This window comes from Strix uralensis, chromosome 13, assembly GCF_047716275.1.
Source record: "Strix uralensis isolate ZFMK-TIS-50842 chromosome 13, bStrUra1, whole genome shotgun sequence".
NCBI lineage: Eukaryota > Metazoa > Chordata > Aves > Strigiformes > Strigidae > Strix > Strix uralensis.
The window spans coordinates 15186197-15199944 of NC_133984.1; the positions used below are offsets into that span (position 1 = coordinate 15186197).

Here is a 13748-nt window from a genome sequence, read left to right on the forward strand (position 1 = left end):
TATTTTTTAAGTATTTTTCTTTGATGGTCCAGTGATGGTGAGAACTGTTGCATAGGGATTAGTGTCACCGAGTACCATTAGTTGTCTATCTATAGTGAGTGTTGTAACAGCCATGGCCACTACCACATGAAGACGCCAGTTCTTTACCATGCAAACCATTCATTATTTGCAATCTCCCCCAGCAGTAGCATCACTAGGAAAAACATTGTTTTGGCAGCCATCAAGGAAAAGCCTTAAGTCCTAGTATTACATGCACTGAGATGCAACTAAACTTACTTCATTGGGGGACCTTGAAAAACAAACATTACAGGGCTGTATAATACAGAGAACAAGAAACTTATTTTCCAACTGTTACTCTATAATGATGCAAAACACCATCAAACTTCACTTTCTTACAGGGCTCTAAATCCAAAGAAGCACAGCACCTGTGAAAAGCAACCTTTGCATGCGCAAAGATTAACAACTCTTGAGAAATTAAGCTGCAGGAAAACTTAGGGAAGAAGTGGGTCAGCATCAAGTTGATATGAAAAAGGACGAACATTATGTTTAATCTGAAATCTGGGTGTTTTGCTTGTGGTGGTGGTTCGGTTTTTTAAGAAACTACAAATAACCGTCACCTCATTTTGCATTTAGTGTCTGCCTACAAGGGCTTTTCCAAAAAAATGCAACTATGGCCCTTCTGCTACCTTCATAAACATATTGCTGTTTTATTAATTTTTATTTAGTTGCAGAGTCACAAACTGCTGTATCTGAGCCAACAATTACAATAAAGTCATGCTCAGCAGATGTCATATGGTTGGGGATGTCTCTTTGGGCAGTTGGGGTCAGCTGTCCCGGCTGTGCCCCCTCCCAACTCCTTGTGCACCCCCAGCCTCCTCGCTGGTGGGGTGAGGAGCAGAAAAGCTGACTCTGTGTAAGCGCTGCTCAGCAGTAACTACAACATCCCTGTGCTGTCAACACTGTTCCAGCACCAATCCAAACCATAGCCCCATGGCAGCTACTGTGAAGAAAATTAACTCTATCCCATCCAAAATCAGCACACTAACACCAGCTGCTCTAAGGCTACATGGGTCTCATGAGGCATAAAAACCACCTACTTGATTTTTAAAATGTCTGTTACAATGCCACAAGTCTTCAGAGTTGTCTCTAGTACACAACCATGACCTGACAAATTTGAGTTCATCAGATACCTACTGCTTAAAACTAGCTTTTGCTAAATAGTACCTGGGCAACCAAAGAACAGGCTTCTGAAAGCTGTGCTGCAAGGAAATACCTGTGGGAATTACAGACTACAGCTTCTCAAACCTCTCCATTTACAGTGACATCCTTTTCCCTGCACAAATTGAAATGGGTGCTTCCAAATCAGTATCAGAAAACCTGTCTGCAAACGTTTAAATGTAGAATTACCTACTTATGAATATTTTCACTTCTAGATGATTAAACATTACCCAAATCTTACAAACTTCTCTATTAATATAGTAATAATACATGCAGATGAACATTTGCACACCTGATGACTGACAAAATCCTGTACCAGCAGACAGCATTAAGTTTTCAGTCACTGGCATAATTTTCTGCTCATCACTGCTTCCATCACCTGTTGAATTCTGTTCATCATTTTCTTCCTTATCAGATGAGGAAGAGGAAGTGACAACCACCTTCTTTTTTGACACTTTCTTTTTTAAGTTACTCTTTTTACTTTCTTTCATTGACCCTCTTTTAATCTTTTTCTTACTGTCTTCATAAGATTCCTCATCAGAAGAGGACAATGAGTCATTCTGTTCCTTCTTGGAAATTTTCTTTTTGTGACTTATTTTTTTCTTTTCTTTAGTTTCGGTTTGTTTTTTACTCTGCACAGCATCTTCAGAAGAACTCTCCTCTTTTAGGGGAGATTTTTCAGCATCAGAGGATAAATCAATCTGTACTCTTTTAGATAGTCTCTCCCTCAAATTCCTCCTTTTCTTTTCTTTAAACACTGCTTCATTTTTATTTTTGTCGTTTTCAGAAGAATTGCAACTTCCTTTCTCTGGAGATGACTTTTCAACATCAGAAGAGGAATCATCTTGTTCTTTCTTATAACTTTTCTTTTTCAATTTTTCAGATTTCTTCACTTTGCTTTCTGATGCTTTTTTATTCTTGACCCTGTCTTTTGATAAATCAAAATTGTGCTCTTTCTTTGCAGATTTCTCAGTACTCTCTGAAGAAGAATCTTCCTGTGGCTTTTTCTTTTTCAAATCCTTGCTCTTCTTAATTGCAGCTTGCTTTACACCTTTAGGACAACTCTCCTCCTTCTCCAGTAAAGACTTCTCAACATCAGAAGACTCATCATGCTTTCCCTTTACATTTTTTTCTTTTAAGTCTCTGTTTATCCTTTCCTTAGCAGCTGACCCCTTACCAATTTTTTTATCTTTAGAAGAATGATTAACCTCCTTCTCTGGGGAAGACTTTTCAGCATCATCATCTTCAGAAGATTTCTCTCTCTGTTTCTTCAAATTTGTCTTTCTCTTACTACTTACTTTTTTCCTCTGCTCTTCTTCAGAGGAATCATAACTATCTTCTTTTTGTGAGTATTTTTTCTTAGCTTTTTTTGCCGACTCAATTTTACTCAAAATTTTTATTTCTTTTTCTAACTCAGAATCATAGTTTGAAGAATCTGAATAGTTTTGTCGTTTCTTTTTAGCAGAAGTGGAATTTTTAGCTGATTTGCCTCTTTTAGCATCTAAATCTGAACCAGAACTGGAACTTTTTCTTTTTCGTTTTCCATTTTCATCCTTTACTGGTTGATCCTTTAGAAAATTTAAAGTCTTCTGATCATTTGTTGGTGCTTCACTATTGCTATCAATATCTGAAGAACTGTGACTCATCATAGCTACTTCTTTAAGAACAGCTGGCATCTCATCAGAATCTGAGCTGTGATCCAATACATATGGCTTTTTTGATTTAGAAAGTTTATTAGGGCTAGGACCATCAACAGTGCTGTCAGAAGAATTTCTTTTATCATTTTTCCTCCTTGGTTGTTTTGATGATTTTCTCTTACGTTTTTCATTACATGTGTCATTGCTATCTTCTTCTGAATTTGATGTTAAAGGACTGATGTCTGTTTGGCGCCTCAGAGGTGTGGTCTTCACACGTGGTGATCTCCTGAGATCAGATTCCTCTACAAGTGAGACAGTTTCATTCTCTGTGGAAGGTTCACTGCCACCATGATGATTTTGTTTTACAGAATCACAGTTTTCTGCTCTAGGTATTACATCAACATCCTTACTTGCCTTTTCTAGATTGCTGTTTTGATCTTCAGCTTTAACTGTAGACTCTGAAAGGGTAACAGGAGTCAATTTTACAACCAATTCTTTTGATCCTTTAGCAGATGATTTTAACTTAGTACCACCTTTGGTATCTTTCATAGGAGTGTTCATTTTTACATTTGAATTTAGAGTCTCATGATCTGTTCCTGTATTTCCATTGTCTTGCTCATCTGATGTAATCTGAACCTCCATAGCAGATTCTAGAGTCTCAAAAATATCTTCAGGAACAGATGAAGGAACGGACACTATATCCATGTCTAAAGCCTCTGTACTATTAGGTTCATACTGAGGTTCTTCATTTCTGCCAGACCTTTTCTCTTCACCAGAAGTACGCTTGTTTTCCGTTTGTTCCACTGTTGGAACACTTTGATCCATGGGCTCACTGCCAGGCCGTTCTGATACAACTTTTTTGTGTGTCTTTACAGCATCATCCTCTTTTAATGCCACATGTTCCTTTCCTTCATCTTTTTTCACCTCATTTTTCTCTGATCTAACATCAGGTTTTTTCTCTTTGGTATTTTTGTCTTTGATTTTAACACTCAAAGCATGCATCTCCAGGTTCAGGCCTTCTTCCAGTGCCAGATGAGCTTTTTTCAGGTCATTCAACACAGATTTAAAAGCTTTTAGCTGAGAAAGTTGCAGAGCTGGGCTTTTTACATTTTCTGCAGCTTTTTTCAAAAAGCTTACAAAGCTAGAATTCAGACTTGCTGTAGTTTCAACCAGCTTTTTTGTTTTCTTAAGCAAGTCTTTTGGCACCATAAGTGCTTTATAAGAATATGTTAGTGAACCTGAATATGAACGATCTAGTTTTTTTTCCTCACCATTGCAGTTTGAATTGCTTCTCTTTGGAGAAAACTTGACTGTATGGTCATATATTTTACTTTTTTCACTTTCAACTCTGATCTTTTTTTTGTTTTGTTGCAGTAACTGTTCTAAATTTTCAAAGACACTGTCACATGCAGTGACCAAGTCCAACAAAGGCTCTGGATGACAAATATAGCAGTGCCACTGGTTATTTTCATCCAGTATAGTTGACAGCTCCTTTCGACCCAGGTTGCGCAAAATGCACTTTTTACAGAAGGCGTTATGGCAAAAGTCACAGCAAATCAAATTTCCACCTTCAGCACACCACCTGAAATGAAACATAAGAAATATAAGAGTCTTATCTCCATGCCAACAAGGTGACAAATTTGAGACATTTCACTATTTTTCACTATTATATTTATTATTTTATATTATTTTTCACTATTTGATACAGAATTTGCATTTTAAAAATTCAGGCGATAAACAGATACCCATTAATTTATTTAACAATATTAAAAACATGACTGAAAAGCAGAAAGTCAAATTAAAAAGTTAGAAAATTAAGGTATTAGATTAACAGTTCACAAAGCTGAAATGGTCAGTAAGATCCAAACACAATTTCAGCACCGATTTTAAATGACAAAAATTAAATTTTCTTTTCCATGTTTCTTCTGAGAATTAAAAAAAATTATTTATGTTACAGCAAAACAAATTAGCTTAACACTTTCTAGCTTTAAGTGGTATATTACTACTACAGGCACATATGAAAAAAATACACATGGTTTTTGATCTATGCATAGATTGCATAGGCTTTGATGAAGACCTGAAAAGTAGGTAACAAGTAAGCTCACAGGCATCACAGACTGCACAGTTTTGACTGGATTACACATTTAGGTATTTGATGTAAGGACAGAGAAGTACTTTAGTATTTCAAAATTGGGAAACTCATCTGTAAAAGTAAGTTTCTGTGGCTCACAAGGTTTAGAACGTCAGATTCTATCCCCACCTTTAAAGTATTTGTAAGGTGGCACGCATCATAGAATCAAAAAAAAGTTTGGGTTGGAAGGGACCTTAAAGATCATCTAGTTCCAGCCCCTCTGCCACTGGCAGGGACACCTTCCACTAGACCAGGTTGCTCAAAGCCCCGTCCAACCTGGCCTTGAACACTGCCAGGGAGGGGGCAGCCACAGCTTCTCTGGGCAACCTGTGCCAGTGTCTCATCACCCTCACAGGGAAGAATTTCTTCCTTATATCTAATCTGAATTTACCCTCTGTCAGTTTAAAACCCCTACCCCTCATCCTATCCCCACATACCCTGATCAAGAGTCCCTCCCCAGCTTTAGCCCCCTTTAAGCACTGGGAGGCCGCTCTAAGGTCTCCCCGGAGCCTTCTCTTCTCCAGGCTGAACAACCCCAACTCTCTCAGCCTGTCCTCACAGGGGAGGTGCTCCAGCCCCTTGATCATCTTTGTGGCCTCCTCTGGACTCACTCGAGCAGGTCCATGTCCTTCTGATGTTGGGGGCCCCAGAGCTGGACACAGAACTGCAGGGGGGGTCTCATGAGAGCAGAGTAGAGGGGGAGAATCCCCTCCCTCGACCTGCTGGCCACACTTCTCTTAATGCAGCCCAGGACACAGTTGGCTTTCTGGGCTGTGAGCGCACATTGCTGGCTCACAGTCAGTTTTCCATACACCAATACCCTCAAGTCCTTCTCCGCAGGGCTGCTCTCAATCCACTTATCGCCCAGCCTGGATTTGTGCCTGGGATTGCCCCAACCCATGTGCAGGACCTTGCCCTTGGCCTTGTTGAACTTCATGACGTTCACACAGGCACACCTCTCCAGCCTGTCCAGGTCCCTCTGGGTGACGCATTCCTTCCCTCCAGCGTGTGACTGCACCACACAGCTTGGTGTTGTCGGTGAACTTGCTGAGGGTGCACTCAAATCCACTGTCCATGTCACCAAGAATGATGCTAAACAGCACCAATCTCCACACTGACCCCTGAGGAACGGCACTCATCACTGCTCTCCACTTGGACATCGAGCCGTTGACCTCAGCTCTGAGTGCAACCATCCAGCCAATTTCTTATGCACTGAGTGGTCCATCTGTCAAATCCATGTGTCTCCAATTCAGAGACAAGGATGTCATGCGGGACAGTGTCAAATGCTTTGCACGTGTCTAGGCAGATGATGTCAATTGCTCTTCCCTTATCCACCAATGCTGTAACCCTGTTGTAGAAGGCCACCAAATTCATCACGCGTAGTTTGCCCTTAGTGAAGCCATGCTGGCTGTCACCAATCACCTCCTTATTCTCCATGTACCCTAACATATTTTCCAGGCAAAAAAGTCGTTGAGTACCTCGGCCTTCTCAATATCCCTGGTAACTAAGTCCCCCATTTCCTTTCGGAGAGGGCCCATATTTTCCCTAGTCTTCCTTTTATTGTTGATGTACCTGTAAAAGCTTTTCTTATTGCCCTTGACATCCCTAGCCAGATTCAGTTTTATCAGGGTTTTGGCCTTCCTAACCTGATCCCTGGCTACTCGGACAGTTTCTCTATATTCCTCCTAAGCTATCTGTCCTTGCTTCCACCTTCTGTAAATTTCCTTTTTGTGTTTGAGCTTGTCCAGTCGCTCCTTGTTCATCCATGCAGGTCTCCTGGCATTTTTGCCTGACTTCCTTGGGCTGCATCGCTCCTGAGCTTGGCAGAAGTGATCCTTGAACATTAACCAGCTTTCTTAGGCCCCTCTTCCCTCCAGGGCTGTATCCCATGCTACTCCACCAGGCAGATCCCTGAAGAGGAGAGGCCAAAGTCTGCAATCCTGAAGTCCAGGGCAGTGAGCTTGCTGTGCATCCTCCTCACTGCCCTAAGGATCTTGAACCCCACCTGCCACTGCAGCTGAAGCTGCCCTTGAGCTTCACACTCCCCACCAGCCCCTCCCTGTTGGTGAGAACAATGTGAAACATTCTGGGAATTTTTTTGGAAGGTGTGGGCTTTTTTTCCAGTTGCTAGTAAAGAGGGTTCTCCCAGAACAAATGTGATGTCTTACAAGTGTTTGCTACTGGATGCCTTTATAGAACATTTTCCTGTTAATTACTAAAATAACAATTAAATATTTATAAAAAACCTAGGGTTGAGCATTTCTTAGTGAGAAACAACTGTTGATTAAGCTCTTATGTACTGGTCTTTATCTGTCAATAATTTCATTATTGCAAGAAAAAAACCCCACAAACCAAAGAGCTGTGCGTGTTATTTCAGGTTTTTGTGCACTTACCTACACTGTTCATCCATTCCATCTGAATCACGGCTAATGTCATCACTCATGTAGTACTTGTAGCAAGTCTGTAAAGAGATAGCACAAAGCATTTTTTATTAAATCTCAACTGGACTTCAGTAATTCATATGATTTCAGCACGTATTAGAAGCAAGCCATTAAAAGCAGCAGCTGCAAGGTCTTCAGCATTCCAACCCTTACATTTGTGTTAATCTAAAAAACATCTTCCATAAATACAACAGGTCCTAAACCATGACTTTTTATTTAGCTGGCTCAAGGTCTATTTGAAAATTAAATAGACTTCTGTTTGATAACTTCGACTTGGATATTTCAGAACATCAACTGAATGCTTCTCTTCTAACCTGTAAGTTTTTTCCATCTATTTCCTAGGCAAATCAATACATCTTCCCTGACACAATTCATCCTACATAAATTACAATTTCCAGCTGAATGCTCCTTATGTTAGCAATTGATCCCATAGGGCTTTAAATAAAAAGGTCTTCAGTATTTATCCCGATGTTAACATCCAAGACCTGAATTTCCAGGCAAACTAAGCATTTTTATTGAAAAATTGGTAATACTAAGCAAACGATACACACAACTCATCTAGTAACAGCAGTGGCTTCAGTTGCTGAATTCTTTAAACCAAATTTTGAAGGTGTGGGGGTTTTTTTTGCATGCATCACAAGAACATGTACAGCTGCATGTTAGGGATTTTCAATTCTAGGACTCCAATGAAGGCTGAAAACAGTTGTCTTGTAAGCTGATTTTTCTAAAGCATATTTTATAAAAGAAACAAGCCAGAATGAATAGAAGAAATGAGCCATAATATTAGACTAGATGGACATGCCTAAGATAGTATGTCAGCTGAACATGTAACATTAACTGGGAATTGGGGGAGAAGCAGAAGGAGCAAAGAGAAGGGGAATGCTAAATGTGCATTCTAACACAGACCTGTATCTCTCTAGAGATATCTTTATTAATACAGGATCTCTACAGCTATAGAAATATGCAAGAGAGAGGTCTCTATATCTCTTGGAAATTAAGAGGTCCCCACAACAGGAGGTAGGAAGGAATGCTTCCTTCCTTCCCTGTTCCTCATCTCTTGCAGGCAATTTAAGGCCTAACTGAAGCCACCATGAAACCATGTAGCGGAAGACCCAGATGCTGGTTTTGGGTTATGGACTAGACCATCATTACGGACACTGCCATAAATGAAAACAGTCCAGGAGCTGTACACAAGTGAAACTGAGATGGCTTTGAAGCTACTTTTTCACTTCTCATTCTGATGTTGTTTTACATACAATGCTTTACCAAGAGATCCAGAATTGAATCTGCTCTTATATACATTATGAGTAGGCAGAAATTTCAGACAGATCATTTAAAATAAAAAATTCACTGAAATTATAGACTTAAATATAACTGTAAAAATAAATTACAAGATAAGCCACAATGACTTTAACTGGGGTGTAAGAAAATTGGAATATAAATTTGTAAGCTGTATTTGCCTTTTTGTTTTCTGCTTTTAGTTTCCTTAACTGTAACAGTTAATGACTGAAAAGCTTATTGGATAATAAACAAGAACTACTCCCACAAAAATCCCACCCAAATCAACTAATACAACATTTCAAACAAAACCAAACAGTACAAACTGTAGAACTGTTTACTACATACCTTACAAATAAGAACCTTCAGTGTAGGATGTCTATAGATTGAATCCTTTTGAAAATGGTTGACCTGTTGCCCACAAGCTGTACAGCTTACAATTCCATGTAGTCCTTCCTCTATAGAGAGGATTATAAACCACACATTAATTGTTTTCATTTTTATTTTTTAAAGAAATCTGTATATACCTATTTCATTTTCTTACAATATTTTGGCCTGTTAGGTTTTTCATATGCCTTTATTTCTTTACCACCCAGCGTTAGATAAATCTTTCTGTAACCACTCGTCATTTAAAGACTGAAAGAATTTTCCTCTAATTTCTATACTCCACTTAAGGTCAAGATACAATTCTTCTCCTTTGACAGATTTAATTTGGATTAACTGGTCACCTCATGAGAACACACCTACGTAAGAGTCATCACTAAAACTCTTTCAAAGCAGCCCTGGTATTCTGTACAACCTTCCTCGTTTAATCTTTGTTCATAAAATACCATTTTAATTCACGTTTGTGTCATTGTATTTCTTTCACATACAGTTTCCGTTTCTCAAAGAAAAATATGGGAAACAGTTACAGAAGATGCATGAAATGCTTATAATAGTGCCTGAAAAAACATCTTTCACTTTTTGTTCCCTTTTTGATGGGGGTTTTTGTTGTTGGTTGGGGTTTGGGTTTTTTTGAAACTGCAATTTTGCTGTAATACATATATTCTCACCATCTTGCCGATTGCTCCCGCATTTCATGTACCACTCTGCTGCTGTATCTACTTTGGTCAAGAAAGCATTTCTTTATTGTCAATCCCCCAATTCATTTTGAAAGGTGGTGAACTCAGGGTTGGGAGGCTTCCTACATGCCAGGTTGTTAAACAGACTAATTAATACTGTAAGACCATTTTGTTTTCAACAGCATCACTGCTTTCAAGAAAAAGGAAGATCATTTGTGAAAGCTCATACATCCGCTCAGAGAGGTCATCGTTTAAACCTGGCTGGCAGTCAGACACCATGCAGCCACTCACTCACCCTCCCCCGGGGCATGGAGAAAAACTGAAGGGGTAAAGGGAGACTCATAGGTTGAGATAAAAAGTTTAATAATTGAAATAAAGCAATAACAATAATAGAAACTACAAACGGGTAAAGTACAACGCAACTGCTCACCACCTGCCAACTGATACCAGTCCGTTCCCCACTAGCTATCCCAAAAAACCAAGATCCCGAAACTGCAATCTCAGAAGTGAGAGAACTCCCTCCTTCCCGGACCCTCCTTTATATACTGAGCATGACATTATACAATATGGAGTACTTCACTGGCCAATTTGGGTCCATCACTCTGGCTTTTGTACACCTGCACACAGGCAGGACATGGGGAGTTGGAAAGTCCTTGATCTCTTAGCAACAAGTGAAAACATCAGTGTATGATCAACTTTCTTCTCCTACCAAATCCCACACTGAATCCAAAACACAGCACTATTCTAGCTACTAAGAAGAAAAATTAACTCTATCCCAACCAAAACCAGGACAGTGTACTTTCAAAAACTTAAATTTGGGATCAAGCAGATAGAGGTTTGATATGGGATCACTTAACTGTGACTAGTGTTTGCTGTCATGTTCAGTAAAGTAGTATAAGAAAATTAACTCAAATGGTTAACTTAACAGTTACAGTCTGAGTACAGACCTTTTTTTTTTTTTTTAAAATAATCACTACCATAGAATTAGAACCAAGCACCAACACCACAATGCTAAGGAACTGAATGAATGTTCTCAAGGTACAATACACACAACTAGCAATTTACTACTGAAGCACAATCTCGAATAGCTTACAGGCCAGTAAAAACAACTAATACACCCTTACAATTCAGTGAAAATAGTGGGTCTGAAATTCTGAATACAAGATTTGTTGTTTTCAACTTCAATGCACGTGTGACTATGTACTGCAGAGCTTGTGGACTTGAAAAGCACCTCCTATGACCACAAAACCAGCTCAAACGTCTGTTTCAAACGTTGCTGGTAAACCTTGAATAAATGCATGCACCGTATTGTATTACTTGAAAAAGAAGCCTACCCAGGCTTTTTCAAACATCACAGTCCTTAAATGGGTGTAAGAATCACAGAGGGTAACAGCCAACTGAGGGAGAACAAGCTTATCACCGTCAAGTCCCAAGCTACTTCCCCCTTCTCTACAACTTTAAGGGAAAGCACTTCTGTCTCCTTCCCCAAAAATCTGCAAGTTGGAACCAGAAAAAAAAGAAGAGGGTAATTTATGAGGCAAACCTCAGTAAACCATGTTACTACTACAAATTACGACGATCCAAAGAAATTAAACAACTACTAATTCATTTATACTGAGAAAATACTTACTTAAAAGACATTCCAAACTATGAGTTTATTAGCAAAAACACAATCATAAGCATTCTGCAGACACAGAACCTGAAAATAAGAACTGACACAATGCCTCTTACAGTCTTGGATAAAAGCGTTTTGATGCTATAAAGGCAAGAGTTCTATTACTACTACTATTTCTAATATAAACAGGACACGTAACTCCTAATAAAAATGCAAAGATGCACTCTGCAAGGACAAGGCAGACTGGCATTTTTTTATTGTTATTATTTATTTACTTGCTGTGCATAGAATTCAGGATCTCAGGTAGGTGAGACTACATGCTTACCTGCTTAAACCAGTAATGCTTAACTTTGTATGTGCACAGGCTAGGCACCCCATTCTAGTAGCAAGAGAAAGGTAAGTGCCGTTTCACGTGACTAGACTTGCTGCGTGCGAGTGTGGAATAAATGAATCTGCACTACCTCTTCTGTGCATGTCACAAAATCAAACTGTTCTGATGCATTCCTAATCCAGCTGCTCTTGAAGTAGACTGCTGTCATGTCCTTTACCTGGCCACCTTTCCTGGTCTGGAAATGGGGACAACACAGGGAAATGGAATAGGTACTGCCTCCTCCCAAAAGCTGACAGGAGCTTAACACATGTACTGGCTAACTTTAAAATCAAGTCAAAGATTATCAGTAGTGACACAGATATAGCTGAGCTTCCCCTGGATAAAGATATGACTTAAACTCTTGATGTCCCTTCCAAAATTATCATCTTATGTCAGGCACCAGTACATGAGCAACATGTCCAGATACACAAAGGAAAGCTGGAAAAAAAAAAACAACTGGAAGGGCAGGTCATACGAATTGTCCTGGGGATGCAGACACAGGCCACAAAGCTCAGGCAGAAGAGTCCTATCTTTTTAACACTATAGCCCTGAAGATTTCTGTTGGCCCTCTTGTAAAATTGTTATAAACACAAATGGAAGAAGTATTCCCACATGCTGAACAGGACATCTTGCGTGAATAGAATGGAACTGACTTTCAAAGATTAATAATTTAGAGAAAACGTCAATGCTCAAAATGTCATCAAAATCACGCATAAACCCATATGCATGCACAAGCACATTTCCACACAGTCACATTTTACTCCTCTTCAACCACAGATGGAGAAATAGCACTTATTAAATTATAGTAAGACTTTAAAAGAGAGCAAGTATCTCAAATGATACAATGGAAAGAATGAATAGTGTGTACAAGAGTTATTTGTCTGAATATCCTGGGTACTGCTGTAGGTGTGTGAACTAAGACACTGCTAGTAGCATTAACAAAAATATCTGCCTTCTTACTGGCTACTTTATACATAATCCTCCCTATCCTTCACTTTTTGGAAAAAAAATGACAGATTAATTTCTGTTACCACTATAATCTACCTTTTTCCCAGTTTTAGCAGCAGCTATGGAAAACCAGCTGGCATGGCAGCTTTCCAAAGATAACCCTTAGAAGGTTCCCACTGGTAGGGAATTTCCCACAATTTAAAAACAAAACAAAACTGTCTTTGAATTGTTAGAGGTTTTAGGTTTCTTGTTAGCTCACTGATTGATAGTATGCCTATACATGTCCCTGCTCAAATACAGTTGCTTTCTTGGTGAGTCAGTGAATGTACCCGTATCAGTGGTGTTCCAATATAATTCCTTAAAAAAAGGAATACCTGTAATACCTGATTGCAACCAACCAACCGTTCTGAATACAAAGTAAGAAGGGTCCATATGGAGTACCTAATGATGCATCCTATAGCCACTGAAAATAAGAAGTTTAATGAGAACTAATCTTAGCTTTCACTGCTGCATTGTAGGGGCAGCAATGGAGGCTAATTTCAGCCAGCTAGAATCCTTAATGAGCAAAAAGCCAGAAGAGTGGAGGTATTTTTAGGATAATTTATTAGAAATATGAACGATTTTTAGATGTACCAAATGTGGTCATAAGCAACAATTTAAACCCGTTTTAATAAATGTTTTAAATTGTATTTACCTCCACGCTTTTTGGGAGCTTCGGGTTTCATTTTAACGGTATTTCTGCTTCTAAATTCAGGCCCTTTAAAATCATCTTTGTCTTCATTCAGCACTGGCTCAGGCTGTACAACCACTGTACCTAGAATAATTTTATTTAGAAATTGGAAACCATTACACATTCAAATGAAGTGCAAAAGTCCTGTTTAAATAAAACCCAACACAGTATCTCAAAAAAAAAAAAAAGTGCAATCTGTTGACTAAAACTCAAAGTTTTGAATGCACAGATGTTCACAGAAAAAAAAAAAAAACAGAACACAAAAAACCCACCACACACTTCAAATTATGTCTGTTTTGCAGTTGTAGGACAAAAGTCA

General features: G+C 39.0%; 1 protein-coding gene across 8 annotated transcripts in view; it reads right to left on the bottom strand.

Moving 5' to 3' along the window:
- Window positions 1-13748, bottom strand: part of ATRX (ATRX chromatin remodeler) — a 94830-nt gene that overhangs the window by 56318 nt on the left and 24764 nt on the right. For 7 of the 8 annotated variants that reach the window (XM_074882519.1, XM_074882516.1, XM_074882518.1 and 4 more), the window contains exons 6-9: window positions 13394-13513; window positions 9054-9163; window positions 7380-7447; window positions 1511-4437 (exon numbers count right to left, since the gene is read on the bottom strand). In XM_074882519.1, the coding sequence (XP_074738620.1) occupies window positions 1511-4437; window positions 7380-7447; window positions 9054-9163; window positions 13394-13513 (3225 nt within the window). The remainder of the gene's footprint in view (window positions 1-1510; window positions 4438-7379; window positions 7448-9053; window positions 9164-13393; window positions 13514-13748) is intronic. The other variant, XM_074882517.1, reaches the window with a different exon arrangement.